Consider the following 25,489-nt stretch of genomic DNA (forward strand, 5'->3'; position numbering starts at 1 on the left):
ATTATTGTCTTTCACACAAAAAAAAAAAAGAAGTTATTATCAAACTAAAACTATGTAATTATGATAAATAAAATAACTAAATGACTTTGTCCTAATATGATCGCTTAAATAACTAATGCCAACTAAAGTCCATTAGCACAACAATAGGCTAAGAGGAAGGCAATAAAACACTTGCAGTAAACAAAACAACTAAAACATCTAGCTATTTAGGCTTGTTGACTGAAATTGTAATGGTGACTTGTGATAATTAGAAGACAAAAAATTAATAGAAAGGGACGTAACAAAATACCTCTACAAGTAGCCAAGAAGATAGTCATGATCAAGGTTGCAAAATTCGCTATTCGAAAATTAATCGGTTGTAACGTTGAAAAGATTAATCGGTAATTCGGGGATTAATCGGGGATTAATCGGATTGTACTGTATACATTGAAATATTAAATTTTACAAATTATATGTGTAAATATAGAAAAAAATCATAAATATAAAAATAAACTTTAACATCACTGAATAAAATTGTTCATTTTGCTCCAAAACTATCAAGTACTAGTTTAAATTCATGTTAAAATGGTTACCATTTTTTTACTTTGATCAATTTTAGTTATCAAATTCGATTTTGACTTATCAATTGACGTTGACCGTTTAATTAAACGGATTTTTGAAAATCGGAATGAATTGCTCTTAAAAATGATTAATCGGAGATTAATCGACGAGTAATCGGGTTTTTTACAACACTATGTTGACAATACATTCATAAATTCATGTAGGAAATGAGAAAGAGACGACAGATAATATCTTCAAAGAGAGGCTGCATTTTTTTGTTTACTGAACTATGTACTTTCTTACCCAAAAACCACTAAAAAAGTAGTACTAACCAAAAAGTTTAGGATGGTCATGGCCCTTTTTAGTCTCAAAGTAGTTCCGCCATTGAGTACTATAACCGGTGTGCCTCCTCATATACATGTGATGTTTAATGCTACTAACTGCAGTGATATAACCTAAGGCCAACCTTGTACTCCAAGAGTCAATCACAGTTTCCATTTACAAAAGATCAAAATAAAAGGTAACCGACGATATTGCAAGTTGAGGAAAGGTGAGCGTGCTTTCCAGCACGAAATTGCAAGTCGAGTCATTGCATTTTGATTTTTAAATACCATGCACTTAATAATTTACATTTTTTTTTCTTTCCTTTTTTTTTTTTTTGGCGAAAAAACGAATAATCATATAGAAACGAGGTCGTTTTCCAAAGGGAAACACACTCAACAGAGAATACAAATAACGTGAGGAAAACGGGGAAGCTCGCACCTAATAAACAACAATCTACACAAAAACTATCTATAAACGAGTCTCCCTAATATCCCGAAAAAAACTACAAACAAAATCAAACAAAAATCGAGAAAAAGCATGGAAATACAAGGAAAGAAACCAAGACGGACCACAACAATCAACCTCGAGGACCCGCCTTTTTCAATTTTCCATTAACCGTCTCTTTCAAAGAATTCTTCCCAGACCGATTCTCAAACTTGTAAGATAACACATTAGCGGATCCTTCACCCGGCGCATTCTCCCCAGCCAAACGTGTCATCATAACATCAAATGCCGCTAAAGCCTCCACAGACATATTTCCTGTCCCGTTTGCCGATAAGCCGCCATCTCTTCCGTCTTGAGGACCCATAAACAAATTTTGAATTGCTCCCCGTAATCCAAGTCGTCAATGTTATCTTTAAGCTCATAAGCACCCGAAGTAGAAGCCTCATTCCCTTTCTTTCTTGACCTTGGGTTAGCATCACTAAGTAGACATCTAGAAACATCTATATTCATAACATACCACGCTTTACAAAAACCGTCACACGAGGGAACCTCGCAATCACAATAACATCTTCCACTATGATCGATCAAAACCGGTTTAGGCCTTTCAACGTTCGATTCAACCTTGGATACATATATAGTGTTCCATACATGCTAATTAATGATCAAAAAACAAACAAACAAATAGGTGTTAGGATATGTGGAAACTAAAACGTTGGATAGCTAGCTAGCAAGCAATTATAATCTTCAAATACGTGTTAGAATACGAGGAACTATAAAGGGGGATGATTCTCACACACTGTTTTTTAATCCTTACACACCCTTTTACCCTATTATTAGGGAGGAGTTCAAGTAAATTGGTGTGTGAGGATCAAAAAACAGTGTGTGAGAATCATCCCCCAACTATAAAACGCTGGACATGCAAAAAAAAAAAAAAAAAAAATAGAATTAAGAAAGGATTCATATTTATTGTTTGTTAGGTAAATACTCTACTATACATAATAAATAATTAAATAATTAAATATTAAATAGTACTCCTTATAAAATGAAAAAGGAAACATGTTACGCCTACCATCTTTGACTAATGTTTTCTTGTTTGTAGCGGCGATTTCAAAATTATAATTTTATGGAATTCTGGATTTTTTCAATACCAATGATATTTTGATGATATTTTAGTGATAATTTACCTTTAAATATCTAAAAATTCAAAAAATATATGTGGTTCGAGTAGTTAAATTTAGTAGTGTTCTTTACAATTTAAAAGGAAAAACTATAAACTTTAAAAATATATGGAATTATGCATTTAAATTTAGTGGTATTCTATATAATTTAAAGGGTATTTCTGTTAAACTTTTTAATGGTGTCCCACGGGTCAACAGATAGATTCGCCACTGTTTGTGGGCAGAGGCGGATCCAGTGTATAAGGGACGGGGGCGCCCGCTCCCGGTGGATTTCGAAATTTTAGTGCAATTTTTTTCGGTTTTTCAATTTTGCTCCCGGTGGAATTTTTTTTTTTGCCAAAACCCTTCATATTTTACCCAAAAACCTCCAAATTTTGCTCAAAAAACTCTATATTTTACCAAAAAAATCCTACGTTTTAGAAAAAATTTCGCCTCCGGTGAAAAATTTTCCTGGATCCGCCACTCTTTGTGGGGGAGTGGCAAGGTGTATGGATTAATTTAAACGTCTACACTAACTCTAGTGAGTTAACTCACCGAAGAATTGATATGTAGGGTAATTAGAAGAAAATAAAAATTAAAAATAGTTACTCCGTATTAAATTTAATAACTTAAAATTAGGAGCACACTCAAATTTTTTAGTTTATATTAAAAAAGTAAAGGGGAAAAAGTCAATTCACGCCAACGGTATGGTGACAAAACGTCAACTCATGGCAAATGGGGTATATATATATATATATATATATATATATATATATATATATATATATATATATATATATATATATATATATATATATATATATATGCATGCATGATGCATTACATATTACATAATACATATATTTAATTGATATCAAAAGAAAAAGTTGTTTCACTTCCCTCAAATTTTAAAAATTTATGATATAATATCTCATGGCTGATTTTCAAACCTACTCGATCATTTTTGTAATAGGAACAATATCAATCATCTTCATAAGGGTGCTACTGAAATCAACTTTTACTAAATCTAGCAATCCTCCGAGCCCATTCGCCCTTCCCGTTATCGGACATCTTCATCTCCTTGGGCAAAAACCTCACCAAGTTCTTCACACGCTTTCGAAACGTTATGGGCCAGTTTTTCAACTATATTTTGGCTCAGTACGATGCGTTATTTGTACTTCATCGGAAGCAGCAAAAGAAGTGTTCAAAACATACGATACTGTGTTTCTAAACCGACCTTATAACTCAGGCATTGATTTATGTACATATGATGGTAATGGCTTCATATTTGCTCCTTACGGATCTTATTGGAAGTTTTTCAAAAGAATAGTAATGTCACAACTTCTTAATAGTAAAACATTAGATTCTCTACTTCCGGTTAGGTACGATGAAAGAAATCATTTGATAAAATATTTATCGCAAAAGGCGAAAGAAGGGAAGTTTGTTGAGCTTGAATCCGAGCTTATGAAGATGACGAATAATATCATATCAAGAATGCTTATGAGCAAAAGGTGTTCAGATGAAGATGAGGAGGCAGGGGACATAAGGAAAATACTTGGTGATTATGCTAAGATTATGGGTACTTTTAACCTTTCGGATCATATATGGTTCTTGAAGAATATAGACTTACAAGGAGTGCGAAAAAGATCAAAGGTGATTCATGAAAGATTCGATATTTTGATAGAAAAAATTATAACGGAGCGCGAAGAAGCAAGAAAGCGTAATGAGAAAACAGAAGTCAATGACTTGCTTGATATTTTACTCGATATCGCAGTAGATGAGAGTATGGAGATAAAGTTGAAAAGAAAGCAGATTAAAGCGTTCATTTTTGTAATATTGCTGCTAATACTGTTAAATTATAGATCAATGCTTTTAATATCTCTTTTTTCAAGTACTAACATATTCATTTTATAGGACATATTTGGTGCAGGGACAGATACTTCAGCGGTTACTATAGAATGGGCGTTAGCAGAACTAATCAACCATCCAAATATAATGAAAAAGGCAGTGGACGAAATTGACTTTGTTGTTGGAAAAAACAGACTTGTAAAAGAATCAGACATACCAAACCTTCCATACCTGCAAGCAATAATCAAGGAATCGTTAAGGTTGCACCCCACAGTCCCGTTGATTTCAAGAGAATCAATAGAAGAATGTACAATAGGCGGTTACCATTTTCCATCAAAGACTAGAATATTCTTCAACGTATGGGGTGTTGGTCGAGATGCAACGTATTGGAAGAATCCACTAGAATTTAGGCCTGAAAGATTCGTTGAGACGGAATTGGATGTTAGAGGACAAGACTTTGAATTGTTATCGTTTGGGAGCGGGAGGAGAATGTGTCCCGGGATCTCGTTAGGGCTTACGGTGGTACATGCAACGCTCGGTGCGATGATTCAGTGTTTCGAGTGGAAAGCAAGGAAAAATGGGAATTTAATAGATGTTGATATGGAAGAAGGTGTTGGGCTCACACTTCCTAGAGCTAACCCTTTGGTTTGTGTTCCTACTGCAAGGCTAGATCTTAGCCCATTGTTCATGTAATATATTGAGTTTATAATAGGGGAATTTGATCATTTCCCTAACAATAAATATTATACAATGATGTGTGATCTATGCGTGTACGTTGTTTTTACTTTTGGTTTATGTATTTCATATGTTTTTAAAGACTATGGTTAAATAAAATTTATATGCTATGAGCCTTATGTCAGGTATTTGATTTCATTTTACACTACTATTTCATTATGGTCTTTATCTATCATGTATTAAAAATGCTTGCACTCAAAATTGTTTTATTTAAATTCTCAAATTGTTTTATTTAAATTCTCAAATAGATAGATTTTGAGAAGAAAATAGTTTAATTGATAATATGGTTTTTAGTTGAATTAATTTTTTTTTAGTTGACTACATTAATGTAGGAGTTGTGTTAGGTCACTCTTTATCTTAACATCCTTTAACAGAATTTTTCTCATCTACATCAACTCCACATCAGCACAAAAAACTTTAATATTTCTTTAACTAAGCACTCTCTATCTTACACTCCACCTTAAACTTTAACTCATTTTATATTATATTATTATTTAAATACAATAAATAAGTTATAGTAATACTTAACTAAATATAAAACATTGCAATAATTTAAACATTACATAAATAAATAAGATAGAAAAAAACATTAGATAACTAAAAACAACATTACATGAATAAATAGAAAAAATTACATAAATAATAAGAAACTTATTATTGTAATAAATAAAACTAGTCGAGAGGTGTCATGTCTTCTCTTCGTCTTCGTCCTGTGCCAAGACGGATTTCATACTCACGCGATATGTGCGAAGGATTTTTTTCTCTTTTTTAGGCAAGGCTGGGTTGATAGTTGTGTTGAAAATGTTGAAGGTGTGACTCATTCCTTTCATTTCTGACGCTTTGATGTTTTTTTCTTGTTGGGTTAGAAAAATTTATTGTTGGTCTATCATGATTTGAGAACGAAGATCATCGGATGAGGTACCTAATGAGGCGGCATCAGACGAACCCCGAACTTTCACGACATTTTCGACTTGCTAGTCGACCGGGTGGACGCCAGATCGGGTCGTCCACGAATAAATTCGCGTGAGCCGGGTTCAAATCAACTCTTAAAGGATCATCATCTCACAAAGTGATCGCTGGTTCCGGAAGTGGACGTCTGCGAGTATTCATTACGTCTTCCATGCAACAAAATTTTGGACACTAGTACTTGCTTATAGTGCGTAAAAGCAATACCCTGACGTTGTCGATATTGTGCACGCGCAGCTTCAATGATATCCGATTCACTAGCTCCACTTCACCAATCTTTTTTTAATTCATTGTAAATACCAAAAAAAATTTTGATATCTTTTGCCATTTTGCCCATTTTCGAGTTATTTGATCGTTGTTTCTTTTATGATCAGCGAAACGATTATGGTTGGCTACAAAGGTATTCCAAAATGAATCGTACGTGTGTAAGGTTCCACTTTCTGGGTTTTCTGTAGAATCGAGTATGTAACGACCTCGAATCGGGCCTAGCAGTAAATGACCTTTCTACCCTTAGTTAATATTAATTTATCAATATTAGTGATTTTAATAATTATGTGTTTATAATTATTTGATTACTTAGTTATGTGCGTTTTATGACAAGGGTCACAGAACATGTTTCGTTATGTGAATTGGACCTCGCTAGAGCCACCTAATGAGATACATTGTGTTTTAGATAACTGAAAAATATCTATGTGTTAGATGGAAGAGGTTTCCTCATAATAAAGAAACCCCTATATGAATATATACTCCTGTACATTCTTCCCTTTGCTATTTTTAGTAAACATAAACCCTAAACATATTCCTAAATTCATAAAATTAAAGTGTTACTATCAAAGCTTGTGATTTCGTTTATCTGATTCTAGTGTTTAGGGATCAAAACAAGGTAAATATCACTGAATTTGGTGAATTTAAAGTGGGTATTAGGTTAAAATAGGTTTTGATGATTTTTGGGTTTGATTCTTGATCCAAGTGTTTGTTTTGATGAATTAGTAGTTGTAATAGTTTCTATATGTGTGTTATGGTATTATTGATGCATTAGATTGACCAAATCAAGCCGAAATCGTATTTTGGGTGTAAAAAACCAAAAAACAACGACACGATGCTGTTCTTCAGCATCCGTACGAGTAACAGCTCAACCACGTGGTTGAGCACGCGTTTGAAGAATCAACCACGCGGTTGAGGGCTCAACCCTAAGGTTGAGGGCTCAACCACGCGGTTGAGCACTTGTCAGCTTTTGGTAAAATTGAAAAGGTCGTAACTTTCAAACCGTAACTCCATTTTTGACAAATAAAATATCTATAAAATCTTCTCGAGATCTACTTTCCAATGATAAGGTTTTAAAATACTAAATCAAACTTTAGATTTGGGTGTAAAAAGCTCGAATTGTAGGTCTGGTGTTGTTATTGCTCAACCGTGCGATTGAGGCACTCAGCCGTACGGGTGAACTGTCCATACGTACGAGTAACCTACTCAATCGTGCAAGTAGACTTGAAAGTCACTCGTGGGAGTAGGTTATCATTCATGCGAGTGAGGAAACTCATTCGTACGAGTGAGCTAGTCAGTCGTGCGAGTGAGGATACTCATCTGTACTAGTGAGCTAGTCAGTCGCACGAGTGAGATCCCATCCGTGTGATTGGCAGTGTTTGTATGTTTGGGTCAAGTGCAATTCTGACCCATTTACTGTATTATTGTGTTTATTTATTCATATGTGTAAGATAAATGAGATTCTCAGGTGATAAAGGAAAATGTGAAGGCTCAGTGAAATAAGACTACTGAGTTCTTGTATTTCCAGGTGAGTGGGACTATCTTAATGTTTATAAGTATTTAGTAGCAGGTTATGTTACTGTTACCTTGACTTACTCACCTGAATAATTAGTATATGATATATTGCGCTATATTATGTGACTTTTCGTGGCTACCCTAGATGCCGGCTACGGGTTACTAGTCCGGTAGTCAATATTGCCGATTGCGGGTTTTGTTGCAGTAACTAGCTTACACGTGGGGTTGTTAAGAGTGGTATAAACTCTGTCCAACTGTAAGCTAGGCAAGAGGCAAGAGGCAAGAATTAGTCTTTCTGGTTCAAGAGTTACTATTCGTGTAGTATAGTAGAATGATGCATCCCCTGCATCCGGATACTATGCGAGGGAGACGGTAACTAGAATTATCGGTATACTCCAGCCTGATCAGTTGGAGTTAAGGGCCCAGCCAGGCCACCGATCCTCTTGTTATCGAGACCTTGTTTGTGTATTGGCTAGCTTGATGCTTAATGCTTATACCTGTTAGGATTGTGCCATTCACTTAGCCTTGTGCCAACTCCCTCACTTCCTTCCCTGCAGGTAGGCTAATATGCTAGGATTTTAGGAGGTGCTTGTTGTACCGGATATGTTTGAATTACAAACTATGATGTCTTTTGAATAACATACGAATAGTTGTTTAACTTAACACCAGATGATATATAATAACAGTGTGGTATTGTAAAACATAATTATGGTTATGTAATTATTATATGTATAATGTTTCCGCTATGTATTAAAAAAAATGGAGGGTGTTACAGAGCCAACGTTCCGCCAATATTTTTTCTTCGTCCGGAGTCTAATGCCTAATACAACGTTTCGAGCGTTCACTTGGTTCGCCTACTTTTTTCTTATCTTTTCTTTTAGTTTTTTTTGTTTTTCGATTTCGGGTACGCTTTCAAGAGTCGGTTATGTGAAAGGTTGTGATATGTATAAAACTTGTTCTGAAAGAATTGTTTTTGGTTAAAAGGAAATTGTTGTTGTTGTGAATAATGTGAGTTGTTTTGAAATTGTAATTGTTGTTGAAATGGTAGGTGTTGTTGTGGTGGTTGAACAAATTGTTGGTGCGGTGGTTGAACAAATCGTTGTTATTGGTAGAATGCCTTTTGATTTGGTGTAAATTGTGAAAAACTCATTTAACTCAGAGAAGAATGGATAGCTTGATTCGATGACGAATTATTTGGTGACGGGATCAAATTGTTGATCATAAGGTTAAAAAATCATTGTTAGTTGGTAGAGACATTTTTTTTTAAGAAATTGTAGTGAGATTGTATGAAATGGTTGTGAGAGTGTATGAAATGTTAGTGTATAATGGTCGTGTAATGGGTTATATATATAGTAGGTAAATTATTAGTTTTGGGGGAAAAAAAAATTCAGCATTTAGTTGTTGAACATATTCTCAAAATTAAAAAAAGAAACAGGGCCCCACAATTGTTCTGTTACCATCCGTTGCAGGTCAACCGGCGAACCCGGTGGCAACCTGATGTCTATCTTGGTTACCAACTAATGAGTTTTAATGGGTCAGCTTCACCGTACATATGGAGTGGCCTTAAGGGTCTTAGATCTCACACATGAGCTTGTAGAGTAATACATTTATTTGGGAGGTGCTATTTTCATACTCCCTCCGTCTCAGATTAATTGTCCCCAGACAAAAAACACACAGTTTAAGAAATGTCATTATCACACTGTACTTTTTCTGTACTTTTTTCTTACTTTACTGTTTTACCCTCAACTAATTAATTAGAATTCTCTCTCACCTTTGTAATTTAATTAATTCATTAGGGACAATATTGTAAACTTTATCAAATTTACTTTCCATATTTGGAATTGGACAATTAATCTGGGACGTCCCAAAAAGGAATACTGGACAATTAATCCGGGACGGAGGGAGTATTATTTTTCAAAATATCATTGTATGGGTAAAATAATTAAGTGGAGGTGAGAGCATTGGCGAAACTATAAAAATTTTTACCGGAGGCTAAATTTTTTTAAAATGTTATTAAGTGTAATTTTATTTTTTCTATTCTTTCATGAAAATACAACCATTTGTATCATGGACTTTTAAAGTGGGGGCAAAATATGGAAGAGTTTTGGCAAAATACAACCTTTTGAGTCATGATCTAATAAGTTGGGGGCCACATATGGAGGTTGGGAAAAATACAAGTTTTTTCCTTCAAAATAAAGAGTTCAATAATAAAAAAGATGGAGACATTTAGGTCATAGACTTTTGAGTTGGGGCTAAATAAAAAATTCAAAATTTTAACTTTAAAAATTTCAAATCTAATGGGAACAGGTGCCCCAGCACACTCTAGTTTCACCCCTCGGTGAGAATCTCTACATCTGATAAAACAAGTAGGTCATTGATAACGTGTCACTCTCACAATTAGTCTACTAATTACCATCCATGTGTTAATCCTCAAATAAATCCGGATTAAGTCCCTTAATAATCACAAAATTACACGTGTCCTAAACAAAATCATCATTAACCTACCATTTACAAATAAAAATAAAAATTATATAAAATAAGGGGAAATGTTAGCTGCAAAAATTTGCAGCCAAGAACTCTATATATGTCTTTCAAAATCATACATTTTTATGTTTTAAATGTTATTTTCTTTCCTTTAATGATCAAATTAACATTTTTCTTCCTTCATTATGTTTATCACTGTGTAAACAAAAATGTAATGAAATTAAAATTATGTGATATGTACTCGTATATGTTTTCATGTATATTTCAGGAGGTAATAAGTTGCATGTGGGTAGAGTGCTATAGACCGTAGCTTCTTAATTGTGATGAATGGATAATTTTTCCTTTCATTTCTGAAGAGAAAATTAGGAAGAAAAGTAAAGAAAAACATAAAAGGTGCTGTTTTTGAGAGCTACAATGTAGGGTTCTTGGCTGCATATTTTTGTAGCTAAGATTTGCCCAATAAAATAAAAGCATAAGATCTGGATAACCTCTCTACCCCTCTGTCTTTAAAATTCTAACACCCACAACCTTTAAACCGACGATTATGATCTCCGAGAACCGTAATAGAGGTCGCCACTATAACAAATTTATCCGCTACAATTGTATGCACCTAATGGTATAAATTTTGTATAATATTTCAGGTTTACTTAATCTCACAGGAACCTGATGGGAAAATAAGTCACAAAGGGTAATTTGACAAAGCAGAAATAAACCCCGTTAGACAAACTAATGATACGCATACCCGATTGGCTCGTGTTGCGCATCACACTTGCACCATGTGCATATCCTCCGCGCTATAGCACTACTGGCGCAAGTAAATGTGCGCTAGGGGCGCCAACTTGATGATGGCGTGCTAGAAAAAGATAACGTGTCCTGTACTTATCACGATCTCTGTACAAAGGGCCAACAAGTAACAAAAAAGGTAATAGTACTGTTCCCTGGTCCCCTTCACGAAGTTACTAGGCAGTGCAGACAAAAAAGCAACGTAGAACACGTGACTCCAATGAATGGACAGCACTGTAGCTATAAATAACGGACTCGAATCACAAGGCAGGAGGCTGGTTCTTTTGGGAAATTACACACATATTATTTTTAGTATATTCGTACGGATCAGCCGTGCTCTCTATGTAACAACCCGTCCTTATCCCCCTGGACGAAATCATCAACATTTGGTTCCATTGCGATGATCGACTCCAAGTAATGTCCTTAACATGAGCAAATGCACAGCGGAAGATTCTATACGTACCTGAGAATAAACATGCTTTAAGACGTCAACATAAAGTTGGTGAGATATATAGGTTTGATGCTAGCAGCGTTATAACTATGGACCACAAGATTTCATATTATACATAATACACTCCTCGTGTATGAAAAAGTCGTTGAGCACTTGGTAACCATACTTAACATTTAAATCACAGCAGCATATTCTTAAATAAACCCTACACCGTACCAAGTGTAGTAACGAAATGAAGTACTGTGCAACCGTTAAAAACTGGTCGTCCAGCCCGGTTGGGGTTGTCAGGCCCGATAGATCTATCAACAGGATTCGCGTTTACGCTCCTCACGTAAATATTAGCTACCAAGTATAAAGAAATATGCCATGGTACAACTCAACGTAGATTTTATTTTGATCACTTGTGTCCATAACATAAATCATTTATAAAAACAGCGCATGTATTCTCAGCCCAAAAATATTTAGAATTTAAAAGGGACTATATACTCACCTAATGTATTTTGTAGTAAAAATACATATAACACCATTGATCAAATATATGGTTGGCCTCGGATTCACGAACCTATATCATTGGTATATTTATTAATACACATAATCGTAATCAAACAAATTTATTTATTATATCTTAATTTTATATTTTTGTGTATATATTCAGAATAATTAATATCTATATAGTTATAATAATATATCCATATTTATTTATATAAATTATTATAATCTTAATGATAATTTCTTTAAAGAAAACTTTTATTGTCATAATCATAATACTTCTAATAATAATGGTATGAATATTACTAATAATATTACTGATAATTTTAATGATAAAATTGATAATAATACGTAATTCTTAAAAATAATAATATCTATAAAAATATCTATTTTGTTAATTGTAAACTTAATTATAACCATACCAATAATCTTGTTATTAATAATATTGATTTTAATTCTAATATTAAAGAACGATACTAATTTTGTATTATTTTCATGTTAATAACAATAATAATATTAATCTTAGTAATATTGTTAATACATCTACTAATAATGTTGATAATTCTAACCTTTTAGTAATAGTAATTTTAATATATCTAAATCTAAACATGTTAATAATAATAATAACATGTAATAAATAATAACAATAATATTAAGGGATCTACCTCATAAAAATCAGCCCAAAAACATATAAAGTGACCCTGCCATGACTCGAACCTGAGTCCTCTCGCTTAACCCCAACACCTCTAAACCATTCGTCCATCATAGTTTTTCTGTTATGATTCTATTCTAAATTTAATTTATATCATTTCTGTTTATTCCCTTCTCCTTCATCTTCAACTCAAATTCGACCAGGGTGAATTTCAATATGACAACCATTCACCAAAACATTTTTAGAACGAACAAGCAATATATAAACGACTTTTATAAGTCGATGAATTATCTGAAACCGAAAAGAAAATAAAAATAAAAATGCTGTACAGTTCTTGTCGTGATGAACCCAAAACACGATTTCATACTTCCGAACGTTTTTAGACCAAACTTTGTAAATGAAATAAGTTTTAATTTGTTCATAGAAGCTTCCTGAACCTTTAATTTATCTGAAAACATCACAACGAGTTTCAATTTTCTCAAGAAGATGCCGTTTGGTTTTTTTTTCCAATTTAACCTTTGTCCCCAAAATTAGAATCCGTTAAAAAGAATTATAAGATCAAACTTTGCAGGTAGTTTCAGTAATTAAATCCTAATGTGACTGCATTTTTACAACTTGAAAATTTTATTGGATTCGAAGTCTTGCTGAAAAGGTAATACGAACAGGGACTGTCAGGTTTCTGTAAAAATTATAAACTGGTTTCTCTCTATCCTTCGACTTGTTTGAGTGATGTATTATATAGGGATTTACAGGTAGAAATCGAGTGAATCAAGCAGTATTTAATTTGTTAATTTGTGATGATAGTCAACAAAGATTCACGGGTAAATAGAAAAACCGAACAAAAACAAAAAGAAATAGGATAAAGCAGATACGCGTCTTATTCCATATCCTTATATATTATATATATTCAGTGTTATAAATTACTAAATATTTTAAATATAGTAATATATTAATGTTAATAAGATATTTAATATTAAAAATACAAAAAAAATAATAATATAAATATCAAATATAGTAATGATAATAATAATATAAATTGTATTATATCTAAAGTTATAATATTTTTAAAAATTTTACTAACAATGATAATACTAATAACATTAGTATTAATAATATAATTATTAGTGATATTGTTACTAACACTTATAAAATTCATAACAATTATAATAATAATAAAAGTATTAATAACATAATGATATCAAAAATAATAATTTCTATTAAATTTTTTAATAATAAAAATATCAATAATATTATTAGTAATAATATTAATAATTTACATTAATAATAATTATTAAGAATTATATAAAAAATACTAATAATAATAGAAATAACAATAAAATAAATCATTAATATTAATAATAATAATAGTAATCATATCTAATAGTAATCCAAATAATAATTAAGATACAGCAGGTTATATGTATAAATTTTTGTATTAATCATCCTATTGTTAATAATACTAATATCACTATTAATATTAATATTAATATTAATAATACTAATGAAAGTAATAATAATAACAGGTTATATTATGATTTATAATTTAATTTAATTTATTAACATTACATGTTATAAGTTATATTTATATACACATATCTATATACACGTAAATGTTCGTGAATCGACAGGCAAGATCAAAGGGTAACGGATTATCCGAATATAGATTTCAAACTTTCTAGACTCAACATTACAGATTTTGCTTATCGTGTCGGAAACATATAAAGATTAAGGTTTAAATTTGATCGGAAATTTCCGGGTCGTTACAGTACCCACCCGTTAAAGAAATTTCGTCCTCGAAATTTGGTAGAGGTTGTCATAAATAACAATAGGAATGTTTTCATGACAAATATGAGGTAATAATAGAGTTTTATCATTATTGAAAGATATGGATAAAACAATTCGATCATGTGAAGCGCACGAGTGAAGCTATCACAAAAGAATGAAATGAGTGAATATGGAATTGTTTTAACCGATGACGTGATTAGGATTGATTTCCAGAATTTAAGGGATTTAAAGAAAATCTTATGTAACAAGATTTGGCTCTTTAGGGATCAGAATCTTCTTTGATTTAATGTGGCAATCTGTTTTGATTTCTCTGTCGGATATTTCACTATAAATCTAACTCCTCCGTTTCCTTATTCTCCACACCTTCTATTCTTTCTTCCTCTACTTATTCCTTAATATGCTTCATCCAATCCTGATTCTTATTATACTTCTAACTTTCGTATCTTTCATTCTTCTCTTTCATCTGCCGCCAGAAGAATCTATTCACTTTTATGATTTTCTTGGAATTATAATGTTTCTAATTCTCCCGTGTCTTTACGTTGCAATACATATTGATATACACGGTTTGTAATTTCTGAGTAATTGTTGAGTTTGATATCATCCCTTATACTTCGATGTTCCTGCTTCTGTCTTCTATAATCATTGTCATCCACAGTTAATACTCTCTTCTATTTGATGCCATTTATACTCCAATTTCTATTTCGGGACATTGTCCCTTCGTTTCTTCTTCCCGTCCTTAAGTCAAGCGAGTAATGATTCGAAATTCGTAGGTATGAACATAGCTAATGCTCTTAGAAAGAAATGGTAATGGCACGATTTTGATTTGTCCAATTACCAGAATATCCTGGAAAAGATCGAATTATCAAGACGATATGTTCCTGATACGTTTGGGGATTAGATAGAATGTAAGAGCCGTGTAACATGGCACATGATGATGGTACTGTGAATCATCACATTTCATTAGAAACTCAACATGATTTACTGTAATATAATGAAGTTGATCAAGTTTCATTATATTATACTAATTCATGTATCAGTTCCCAACACTACTTCAAAACATTCATATTTTAATCTCGAAGGTTTCAGAATTTTAGAAACTAATACAGTTTCTTTCATGTTATAACGTAGATATTATGAAAAGTAAATGATTGCAGATATGAATAGTTGTAAAAATATCTCCAGAATATTGAGGATATGAAAGATACGATAATAATCTTGGAATTTCTAATATCAAAGGATGATGATGAAGATTTACCCGTAAGGGTTTAGATTCGGAAGCAAGTTGTTCACTAAAGATTTCATTATAAATAGATTCATCTGGATTCTTTAAATACAGAGTTTGGTCCTTGTATTTGTCCTTGGTCTCCTTCACGGTTTGCTCAATCTGGTTTTCAGTACCAAATTTTCTATCGAGCGTTCTTAACACTTCCTTCTTTTATCATCAACTTTTGGTCATTAAGACCATCTACAACATGCTGCTTCGTCAGCATTTTCAAAGTTATCATATCTGGGTCATCGGTTATCAAACCAAGATGGTTTCAGGAGAATTGTATTTTTAGATGATTAAACGCTGATGATAATATGATGGGATATAAAAGGTTCTCCGGTAACGATAGCGAAAGAACAACGTATATATATCGAGGTTATACTAAGAGTAATTTTACTGAGAAGTTGAAGTGGAGCTGTAACAAAATTGATTACTTTGAAAAGGAATTGTAAGGTTGTTTTTGCTAATGAATGATAAAGAATTCGACGCGGATACGTTTTAACTATAACTTCGGTTTCGAAAGTTTTTCAAGTGCATAACTGTATGCATAAATCTTTCTTCCGTAGACGAGGTGCGGCTGGTTCAACTTCTCGATCAGGGTGTTTCCAAGAATCAAGAAAAGATTTGAATGCAAATTGTAATTGTCAAGGTACAAATGAGGTTTAAGATGAAATCAAGTGGCAAACTTGAAGAATTGTTTAGTTTCATATGTTATAATCAACATTTTAATTCATTTACTTGTCCATAGTTAGCAGTCTATTAGTCCGATTGTCCAATGGTCCAATAGTTCAACAGCTCAATATATTCATATATAATTTAATATACATAATTAATACGTATCGTGACCCGTGTACCGATCTCAGTGTCAATCACAACTCAAAGTATATATATATTTTGGAATCAACTCCGACCCTGTATAGCCAACTCCCACCTTTACATATAGAGTGTCTATGGTTGTTCCAAAATATATATATAGATGGGTCAATATGATAAGTCGAAACCTTGCATACGTGTCCCGTTATTTAAAATGCGTAAAATAAATAAATATATATCATGACCCATTATACAACGTGTTGTCTCAGAATTAATCCGACGTATTGTTGTACATGTGTCCCGACAGTATGTACAGTGCAGAAATTAAAATTGCGAGAAGGTAAATTGCGATAAATTAAATGTTAATCAGTTAGCTGGGAACAGTTAGCCGAAACAGTTAGCATGAAATCCTATCACAATTTCAATTAATTAATTCGTTTGTTTCTAACACTTTTTATTTTTGTCCAATGTTTTCTTCGTTATGCCACTTGTTGGATTCTGATAGGTCAAAATCCAAATATGAAATTTGAATAGAAATGATTATTCTGTGGTGAACGAATACGTATATCGGTAGTTGTAAGTAGGATAGTAAATGATCGTTCAATCAGATTCGAAGAATGTACAGTGTAACTTATTAATGTGAATTCTAAATATTCCTCGGGTACTACCCACCCGTTAAAATATTTTCATCATTAACAGTTTGTACAAAAGAATTTTTAATTACAATCTTTATGAAAATATACTTGCATATATATTTTCATCGGATGTAATTATGGATTTAATGAGTCAAAAACTCATTTGATTTATTATTAATACTAGATTACATAATCTCTAAAACTTTAGAAATTACATAATCACCATGTCGAACGAGGAAAAATGAGGTAGAATGATACGTAAAGCGAAGATAGTCGATGTAGATCGATGTGTAGAACGAATTTCATACTCGAAGTACAGATGGTGATATTGAGGCGTGTAATGTTGATATTCGAGGTACAGATTGTGATGTTGAGAGTTACGGCGCGGTTATGGTTTAGGGATGATAAGGGTACTGTCGACGTCGATGATGGTGGTACTGATTATGCTGTTGGTGCTGCTGCTGGTGTTCGTAACCTTTGCACCAGGTTCTCCAAAGTCGTCACACGAGCGCGTAGTTCGTTAACTTCTTCTAGTACTACGGGATGATTGACGATTGAAGCGAGCGAGTGAATAAGATTCGAAATATGGGATGGTATGTAATCGTGATGAGATACTCGGAAAAAGGGGAGAGAAAATGGTTTCTCGAACAGGTTCGCCGGTAAGCGCTTCAGGTTGAAAAGGACAATTTGGTGGATGGAAGAGATCTTCGATGTGAAATGATTTTTCGGATATCGGATGATATTCTAGCTATATAGAATATCTACATATATATTACCAAAGATTTTGTAGACTACAGAAGAATTTGCGGCATATATCAGGCAATTCTACAGATACGCCAAGATAGGAATTATCAGATACGCTAAGATATGAATTTCGTCTATACACTATCGATACACTAAATGCAGTAAGACGTGTCTAGACTTATGAATGATAAGCAGGCAATTTCCTAGGATGATAAGCAGATGATTTCCGACTAGATATGATAAGCAAAACCTTTGACATGCAGACATGGTCAAAGTCCAGACCCACTAATGCATCTAAACAACTAACAGTTAGACACGCTAATGCAAGACCTGGTTCACTAAGACCAACGCTCTGATACCACATGTAACAACCCGTCCTTATCCCCCTGGACGAAATCATCAACATTTGGTTCCATTGCGATGATCGACTCCAAGTAATGTCCTTAACATGAGCAAATGCACAGCGGAAGATTCTATACGTACCTGAGAATAAACATGCTTTAAGACGTCAACATAAAGTTGGTGAGATATATGAAATGTCCCGTTCTTATTGATTAAAAACGTTCCATATTAATTGATTTCGTTGCGAGGTTTTGACCTCTATATGAGACATTTTTCAAAGACTGCATTCATTTTTAAAACAAACCATAACCTTTATTTCATAAATAAAGGTTTAAAAAGCTTTACGTAGATTATCAAATAATGATAATCTAAAATATCCTGTTTACACACGACCATTACATAATGGTTTACAATACAAATATGTTACATCGAAATCAGTTTCTTGAATGCAGTTTTTACACAATATCATACAAACATGGACTCCAAATCTTGTCCTTATTTTAGTATGCAACAGCGGAAGCTCTTAATATTCACCTGAGAATAAACATGCTTTAAACGTCAACAAAAATGTTGGTGAGTTATAGGTTTAACCTATATATATCAAATCGTAACAATAGACCACAAGATTTCATATTTCAATACACATCCCATACATAGAGATAAAAATCATTCATATGGTGAACACCTGGTAACCGACAATAACAAGATGCATATATAAGAATATCCCCATCATTCCGGGACACCCTTCGGATATGATATAAATTTCGAAGTACTAAAGCATCCGGTACTTTGGATGGGGTTTGTTAGGCCCAATAGATCTATCTTTAGGATTCGCGTCAATTAGGGTGTCTGTTCCCTAATTCTTAGATTACCAGACTTAATAAAAAGGGGCATATTCGATTTCGATAATTCAACCATAGAATGTAGTTTCACGTACTTGTGTCTATTTTGTAAATCATTTATAAAACCTGCATGTATTCTCATCCCAAAAATATTAGATTTTAAAAGTGGGACTATAACTCACTTTCACAGATTTTTACTTCGTCGGGAAGTAAGACTTGGCCACTGTTGATTCACGAACCTATAACAATATATACATATATATTAAAGTAGACAAAATTGCTGAAATAGTCCCTGTGGTTTGTACCAAAATGCTAGTTTCGTTCCTGTGCTTTTTTTTGATGGATTTGGTCCCGGTGGTTTGTAAAAGTTGCTGATTTAGTCCCTATTGCTGACGGCCGTCAAAAAAGACCGTTAACTCCAGTCACGTGCCAGACATGTGAGGGTATTTTCGTCAGTTTCTTTCATGTATTAGCAAAATTGCTGAAATGGTCCCTGTGGTTTGTACTAAAATTGCTGAATTGGTCCCCATGATTTGTAGCAAAATTGCTGGAAAAAATTTTCTTCCTCACCTTCATCTTTATCCCCAATAATTATGAACAAACCCTAATTTTTTTCATTTTATTCAAACACTTTAATTAACATGAAAAAATCAAACCCACCAAAACATTGAATCAATAAATATACAAACTATAAACTCTAAAATATACTCAAATCAACACAAAATATATTGCATCTTCTTCTCCAAATCCTTTGTATTGATTATATTTATGTTTTCTATACCACCAAAATGCAACCGTCATCTTCACCCCACCGTTTTCACCTTCAGTCGCAAATTACTGAGTTGATTCCTTCAATCGAAACCGCCGCCACCAACAGATCTGGAAAGTAACCACCACCAGATGAACCTTATTCCGGTGACGACGACAAATCCTTCAGATCTAGTATCAGAAAATTATGTTGACAGTTTAGATCTCGTGCGATGATGTTGATGGTTCAGGTATCCGACAATTAACAGTTTTATTGAACCTTTTTTTGCAAACGAAATTCAAATTTAAGTATTCAAGATCTGATATTGATACTAAGATGAAAGAAATAAACAAGTGGTTTTGATTAAAATTTGTGATCTGTGAAGAACAGATGAGTTGGTGTATTTGAGCACAGCAAATAGGGTTTGTTCATAATTATTAAGGATAAAGTTGAAGGTGTAAAAGACAAATTTTTTGGGGATAAAGATTTCAGCATTTTGTTACAAACCATGGGGACTATTACTGCAATTTTATTACAAACCATAGGGACGATTTCAGCAATATTGTTAATAAATAAAGGAAAGGACAAAAATACCCTCACATGTCTGGCACGTGACTGGAGTTAACGGCCTTTTTTGACGGCCGTCAGCAATAGGGACTAAATCAGCAACTTTTACAAACCACCGGGACCAAATCCATCAAAAAAAAAGCACAGGGACGAAACTAGCATTTTGGTACAAACCACAGGGACTATTTCAGCAATTTTGTCATTAAAGTATGTTCAAAATATATTTACAACACTTTTAATATATTTTGATGTTTTAAGTTTATTAAGTCAGCTGTCCTCGTTAGTAACCTATAACTAGTTGTCCACAGTTAGATGTACAGAAATAAATCGATAAATATTATCTTGAATTAATCCACGACCCAGTGTATACGTATCTCAGTATTGATCACAACTCAAACTATATATATTTTGGAATCAACCTCAACCCTGTATAGCTAACTCCAACATTCACATATAGAGTGTCTATGGTTGTTCCGAAATATATATAGATGTGTCGACATGATAGGTCAAAACATTGTATACGTGTCTATGGTATCTCAAGATTACATAATATACAATACAAGTTGATTAAGTTATGGTTGGAATAGATTTGTTACCAATTTTCACGTAGCTAAAATGAGAAAAATTATCCAATCTTGTTTTACCCATAACTTCTTCATTTTAAATCCGTTTTGAGTGAATCAAATTGCTATGGTTTCATATTGAACTCTATTTTATGAATCTAAACAGAAAAAGTATAGGTTTATAGTCGGAAAAATAAGTTACAAGTCGTTTTTGTAAAGGTAGTCATTTCAGTCGAAAGAACGACGTCTAGATGACCATTTTAGAAAACATACTTCCACTTTGAGTTTAACCATAATTTTTGGATATAGTTTCATGTTCATAATAAAAATCATTTTCTCAGAATAACAACTTTTAAATAAAAGTTTATCATAGTTTTTAATTAACTAACCCAAAACAGCCCGCGGTGTTACTACGACGGCGTAAATCCGGTTTTACGGTGTTTTTCGTGTTTCCAGGTTTTAAATCATTAAGTTAGCATATCATATAGATATAGAACATGTGTTTAGTTGATTTTAAAAGTCAAGTTAGAAGGATTAACTTTTTTTTGCGAACAAGTTTAGAATTAACTAAACTATGTTCTAGTGATTACAAGTTTAAACCTTCGAATAAGATAGCTTTATATGTATGAATCGAATGATGTTATGAACATCATTACTACCTTAATTTCCTTGGATAAACCTACTGGAAAAGAGAAAAATGGATCTAGCTTCAATGGATCCTTGGATGGCTCGAAGTTCTTGAAGCAGAATCATGACACGAAAACAAGTTCAAGTAAGATCATCACTTGAAATAAGATTGTTATAGTTATAGAAATTGAACCAAAGTTTGAATATGATTATTACCTTGTATTAGAATGATAACCTACTGTAAGAAACAAAGATTTCTTGAGGTTGGATGATCACCTTACAAGATTGGAAGTGAGCTAGCAAACTTGAAAGTATTCTTGATTTTATGAAACTAGAACTTTTGGAATTTATGAAGAACACTTAGAACTTGAAGATAGAACTTGAGAGAGATCAATTAGATGAAGAAAATTGAAGAATGAAAGTGTTTGTAGGTGTTTTTGGTCGTTGGTGTATGGATTAGATATAAAGGATATGTAATTTTGTTTTCATGTAAATAAGTCATGAATGATTACTCATATTTTTGTAATTTTATGAGATATTTCATGCTAGTTGCCAAATGATGGTTCCCACATGTGTTAGGTGACTCACATGGGCTGCTAAGAGCTGATCATTGGAGTGTATATACCAATAGTACATACATCTAAAAGTTGTATATTGTACGAGTACGAATACGGGTGCATACGAGTAGAATTGTTGATGAAACTGAACGAGGATGTAATTGTAAGCATTTTTGTTAAGTAGAAATATTTTGATAAGTGTATTGAAGTCTTTCAAAAGTGTATAAATACATATTAAAACACTACATGTATATACATTTTAACTGAGTCGTTAAGTCATCGTTAGTCGTTACATGTAAGTGTTGTTTTGAAACCTTTAGGTTAACGATCTTGTTAAATGTTGTTAACCCAATGTTTATAATATCAAATGAGATTTTAAATTATTATATTATCATGATATTATCATGTATGAATATCTCTTAATATGATATATATACATTAAATGTCTTTACAACGATAATCGTTACATATATGTCTCGTTTAAAAATCATTAAGTTAGTGGTCTTGTTTTTACATATGTAGTTCATTGTTAATATACTTAATGATATGTTTACTTATCATAATATCATGTTAACTATATATATAACCATATATATGTCATCATATAGTTTTTACAAGTTTTAACGTTCGTGAATCACCGGTCAACTTGGGTGGTCAATTGTCTATATGAAACCTATTTCAATTAATCAAGTCTTAACAAGTTTGATTGTTTAATATGTTGGAAACACTTAATCATGTAAATAACAATTTCATTTAATATATATATATAAACATGTAAAAGTTCGGGTCACTACAGTACCTACCAGTTAAATAAATTTCGTCCCGAAATTTTAAGCAGTTGGAGGTGTTAACGTATCTTCTGGAAATAAATGCGGGTATTTCTTCTTCATCTGATCTTCTCATTCCCAGGTGAACTCGAGTCCTCTACGAGCATTCCATCGAACCTTAACAATTGGTATCTTGTTTTGCCTAAGTCTTTTAACCTCACGATCCATTATTTCGATGGGTTCTTCGATGAATTGAAGTTTTTCGTTGATTTGGATTTCATCTAACGGAATAGTGAGATCTTCTTTAGCAAAATATTTCTTCAAATTTGAGACGTGGAAAGTGTTATGTACAGCCGTGATTTGTTGAGGTAACTCAAGTCGGTAAGCTACTGATCCGACACGATCAATAATTTTGAATGGTCCGATATACCTTTGATTTAATTTCTCTCGTTTACCAAATCGAACAACACCTTTCCAAGGTGCAACTTTAAGCATGACCATCTCTCCAATTTCAAATTCTATATCTTTTCTTTTAATGTCAGCGTAGCTCTTTTGTCGACTTTGGGCAATTTTCAACCATTGTTTAATTTGGATGATCTTCTCGGTAGTTTCTTGTATTATATCCGGACCCGTAATCTGTCTATCCCCCACTTCACTCCAACAAATCGGAGATCTGCACTTTTTACCATAAAGTGCTTCAAACGGCGCCATCTCAATGCTTGAATGGTAGCTGTTGTTATAGGAAAATTCTGCTAACGGTAGATGTCGATCCCAACTGTTTCTGAAATCAATAACACATGCTCGTAGCATGTCTTCAAGTGTTTGTATCGTCCTTTCGCTCTGCCCATCAGTTTGTGGATGATAGGCAGTACTCATGTCTAGACGAGTTCCTAATGCTTGCTGTAATGTCTGGCAGAATCTTAAAATAAATCTGCCATCCCTATCAGAGATAATAGAGATTGGTATTCCATGTCTGGAGACGACTTCCTTCAAATACAGTCGTGCTAACTTCTCCACCTTGTCATCTTCTCTTATGGCAGGAAGTGTGCTGATTTGGTGAGACGATCAACTATTACCCAAATAGTATCAAAACCACTTGCAGTCCTTGGCAATTTAGTGATGAAATCCATGGTAATATTTTCCCATTTCCATTCCTGGATTTCGGGTTGTTGAAGTAGTCCTGATGGTTTCTGATTCTCAGCTTTGACCTTAGAACACGTCAAACATTCTCCTACGTATTTAGCAACATCGGCTTTCATACCCGGCCACCAAAAATGTTTCTTGAGATCCTTGTACATCTTCCCCGTTCCAGGATGTATTGAGTATCTGGTTTTATGAGCTTCTCTAAGTACCATTTCTCTCATATCTCCAAATTTTGGTACCCAAATCCTTTCAGCCCTATACCGGGTTCCGTCTTCCCGAATATTAAGATGCTTCTCCGATCCTTTGGGTATTTCATCCTTTAAATTTCCCTCTTTTAAAACTCCTTGTTGCGCCTCCTTTATTTGAGTAGTAATGTTATTATGAATCATTATATTCATAGATTTTACTCGAATGGGTTCTCTGTCCTTCCTGCTCAAGGCATCGGCTACCACATTTGCCTTTCCCGGGTGGTAACGAATCTCAAAGTCGTAATCATTCAATAATTCAATCCACCTACGCTGCCTCATATTCAGTTGTTTCTGATTAAATATGTGTTGAAGACTTTTGTGGTCGGTATATATAACACTTTTGACCCCATATAAGTAGTGCCTCCAAGTCTTTAATGCAAAAACAACCGCGCCTAATTCCAAATTATGCGTCGTATAATTTTGTTCGTGAATCTTCAATTGTCTAGACGCATAAGCAATCACCTTCGTTCATTGCATTAATACACAACCGAGACCTTGCTTTGATGCATCACAATAAATCACAAAATCATCATTCCCTTCAGGCAATGACAATATAGGTGCCGTAGTTAGCTTTTTCTTCAATAACTGAAACGCTTTCTCTTGTTCATCATTCCATTCAAATTTCTTCCCTTTATGCGTTAATGCAGTCAAGGGTTTTGCTATTCTGGAAAAGTCTTGGATGAACCTTCTGTAGTAACCAGCTAGTCCTAAAAACTGGCGTATGTGTTTCGAAGTTTTCGGGGTTTCCCACTTTTCAACAGTTTCTATCTTTGCCGGATCCACCTTAATACCTTCTTTGTTCACTATGTGACCGAGGAATTGAACTTCTTCCAACCAAAATGCACACTTTGAAAACTTAGCGTACAATTCTTCCTTCCTCAATACTTCTAACACCTTTCTCAAATGTTCACCGTGTTCTTGGTCATTTTTTGAGTAAATAAGTATGTCATCAATGAAAATAATGACAAACTTGTCAAGGTATGGTCCACACACTCGGTTCATAAGGTCCATGAAACAGCTGGTGCATTAGTTAAACCAAACGGCATGACCATAAACTCGTAATGACCGTAACGTGTTCTGAAAGCAGTCTTTGGAATATCATCTTCTTTCACCCGCATTTGATGATACCCGGAACGTAAGTCAATCTTTGAATAAACAGACGAGCCTTGTAGTTGATCAAATAAGTCGT

At 33.3% G+C, this 25,489-nt stretch overlaps 1 protein-coding gene across 1 annotated transcript; it reads left to right on the forward strand.

Moving 5' to 3' along the window:
* Positions 1–3,333: 3,333 nt before the first annotated feature.
* On the forward strand, positions 3,334–5,158 carry LOC139872217 (cytochrome P450 93A3-like). Its single transcript, XM_071860058.1, has 2 exons — positions 3,334–4,295; positions 4,380–5,158. The coding sequence occupies exons 1-2, from the start codon at positions 3,399–3,401 to the stop codon at positions 5,004–5,006; spliced, it is 1,524 nt and encodes a 507-aa protein (XP_071716159.1). The 5' UTR covers positions 3,334–3,398; the 3' UTR covers positions 5,007–5,158.
* The last annotated feature ends 20,331 nt before the right edge of the window (positions 5,159–25,489 follow it).

This window comes from Rutidosis leptorrhynchoides, chromosome 10 (genome assembly GCF_046630445.1).
Source record: "Rutidosis leptorrhynchoides isolate AG116_Rl617_1_P2 chromosome 10, CSIRO_AGI_Rlap_v1, whole genome shotgun sequence".
NCBI classification, from domain to species: Eukaryota; Viridiplantae; Streptophyta; class Magnoliopsida; order Asterales; family Asteraceae; genus Rutidosis; species Rutidosis leptorrhynchoides.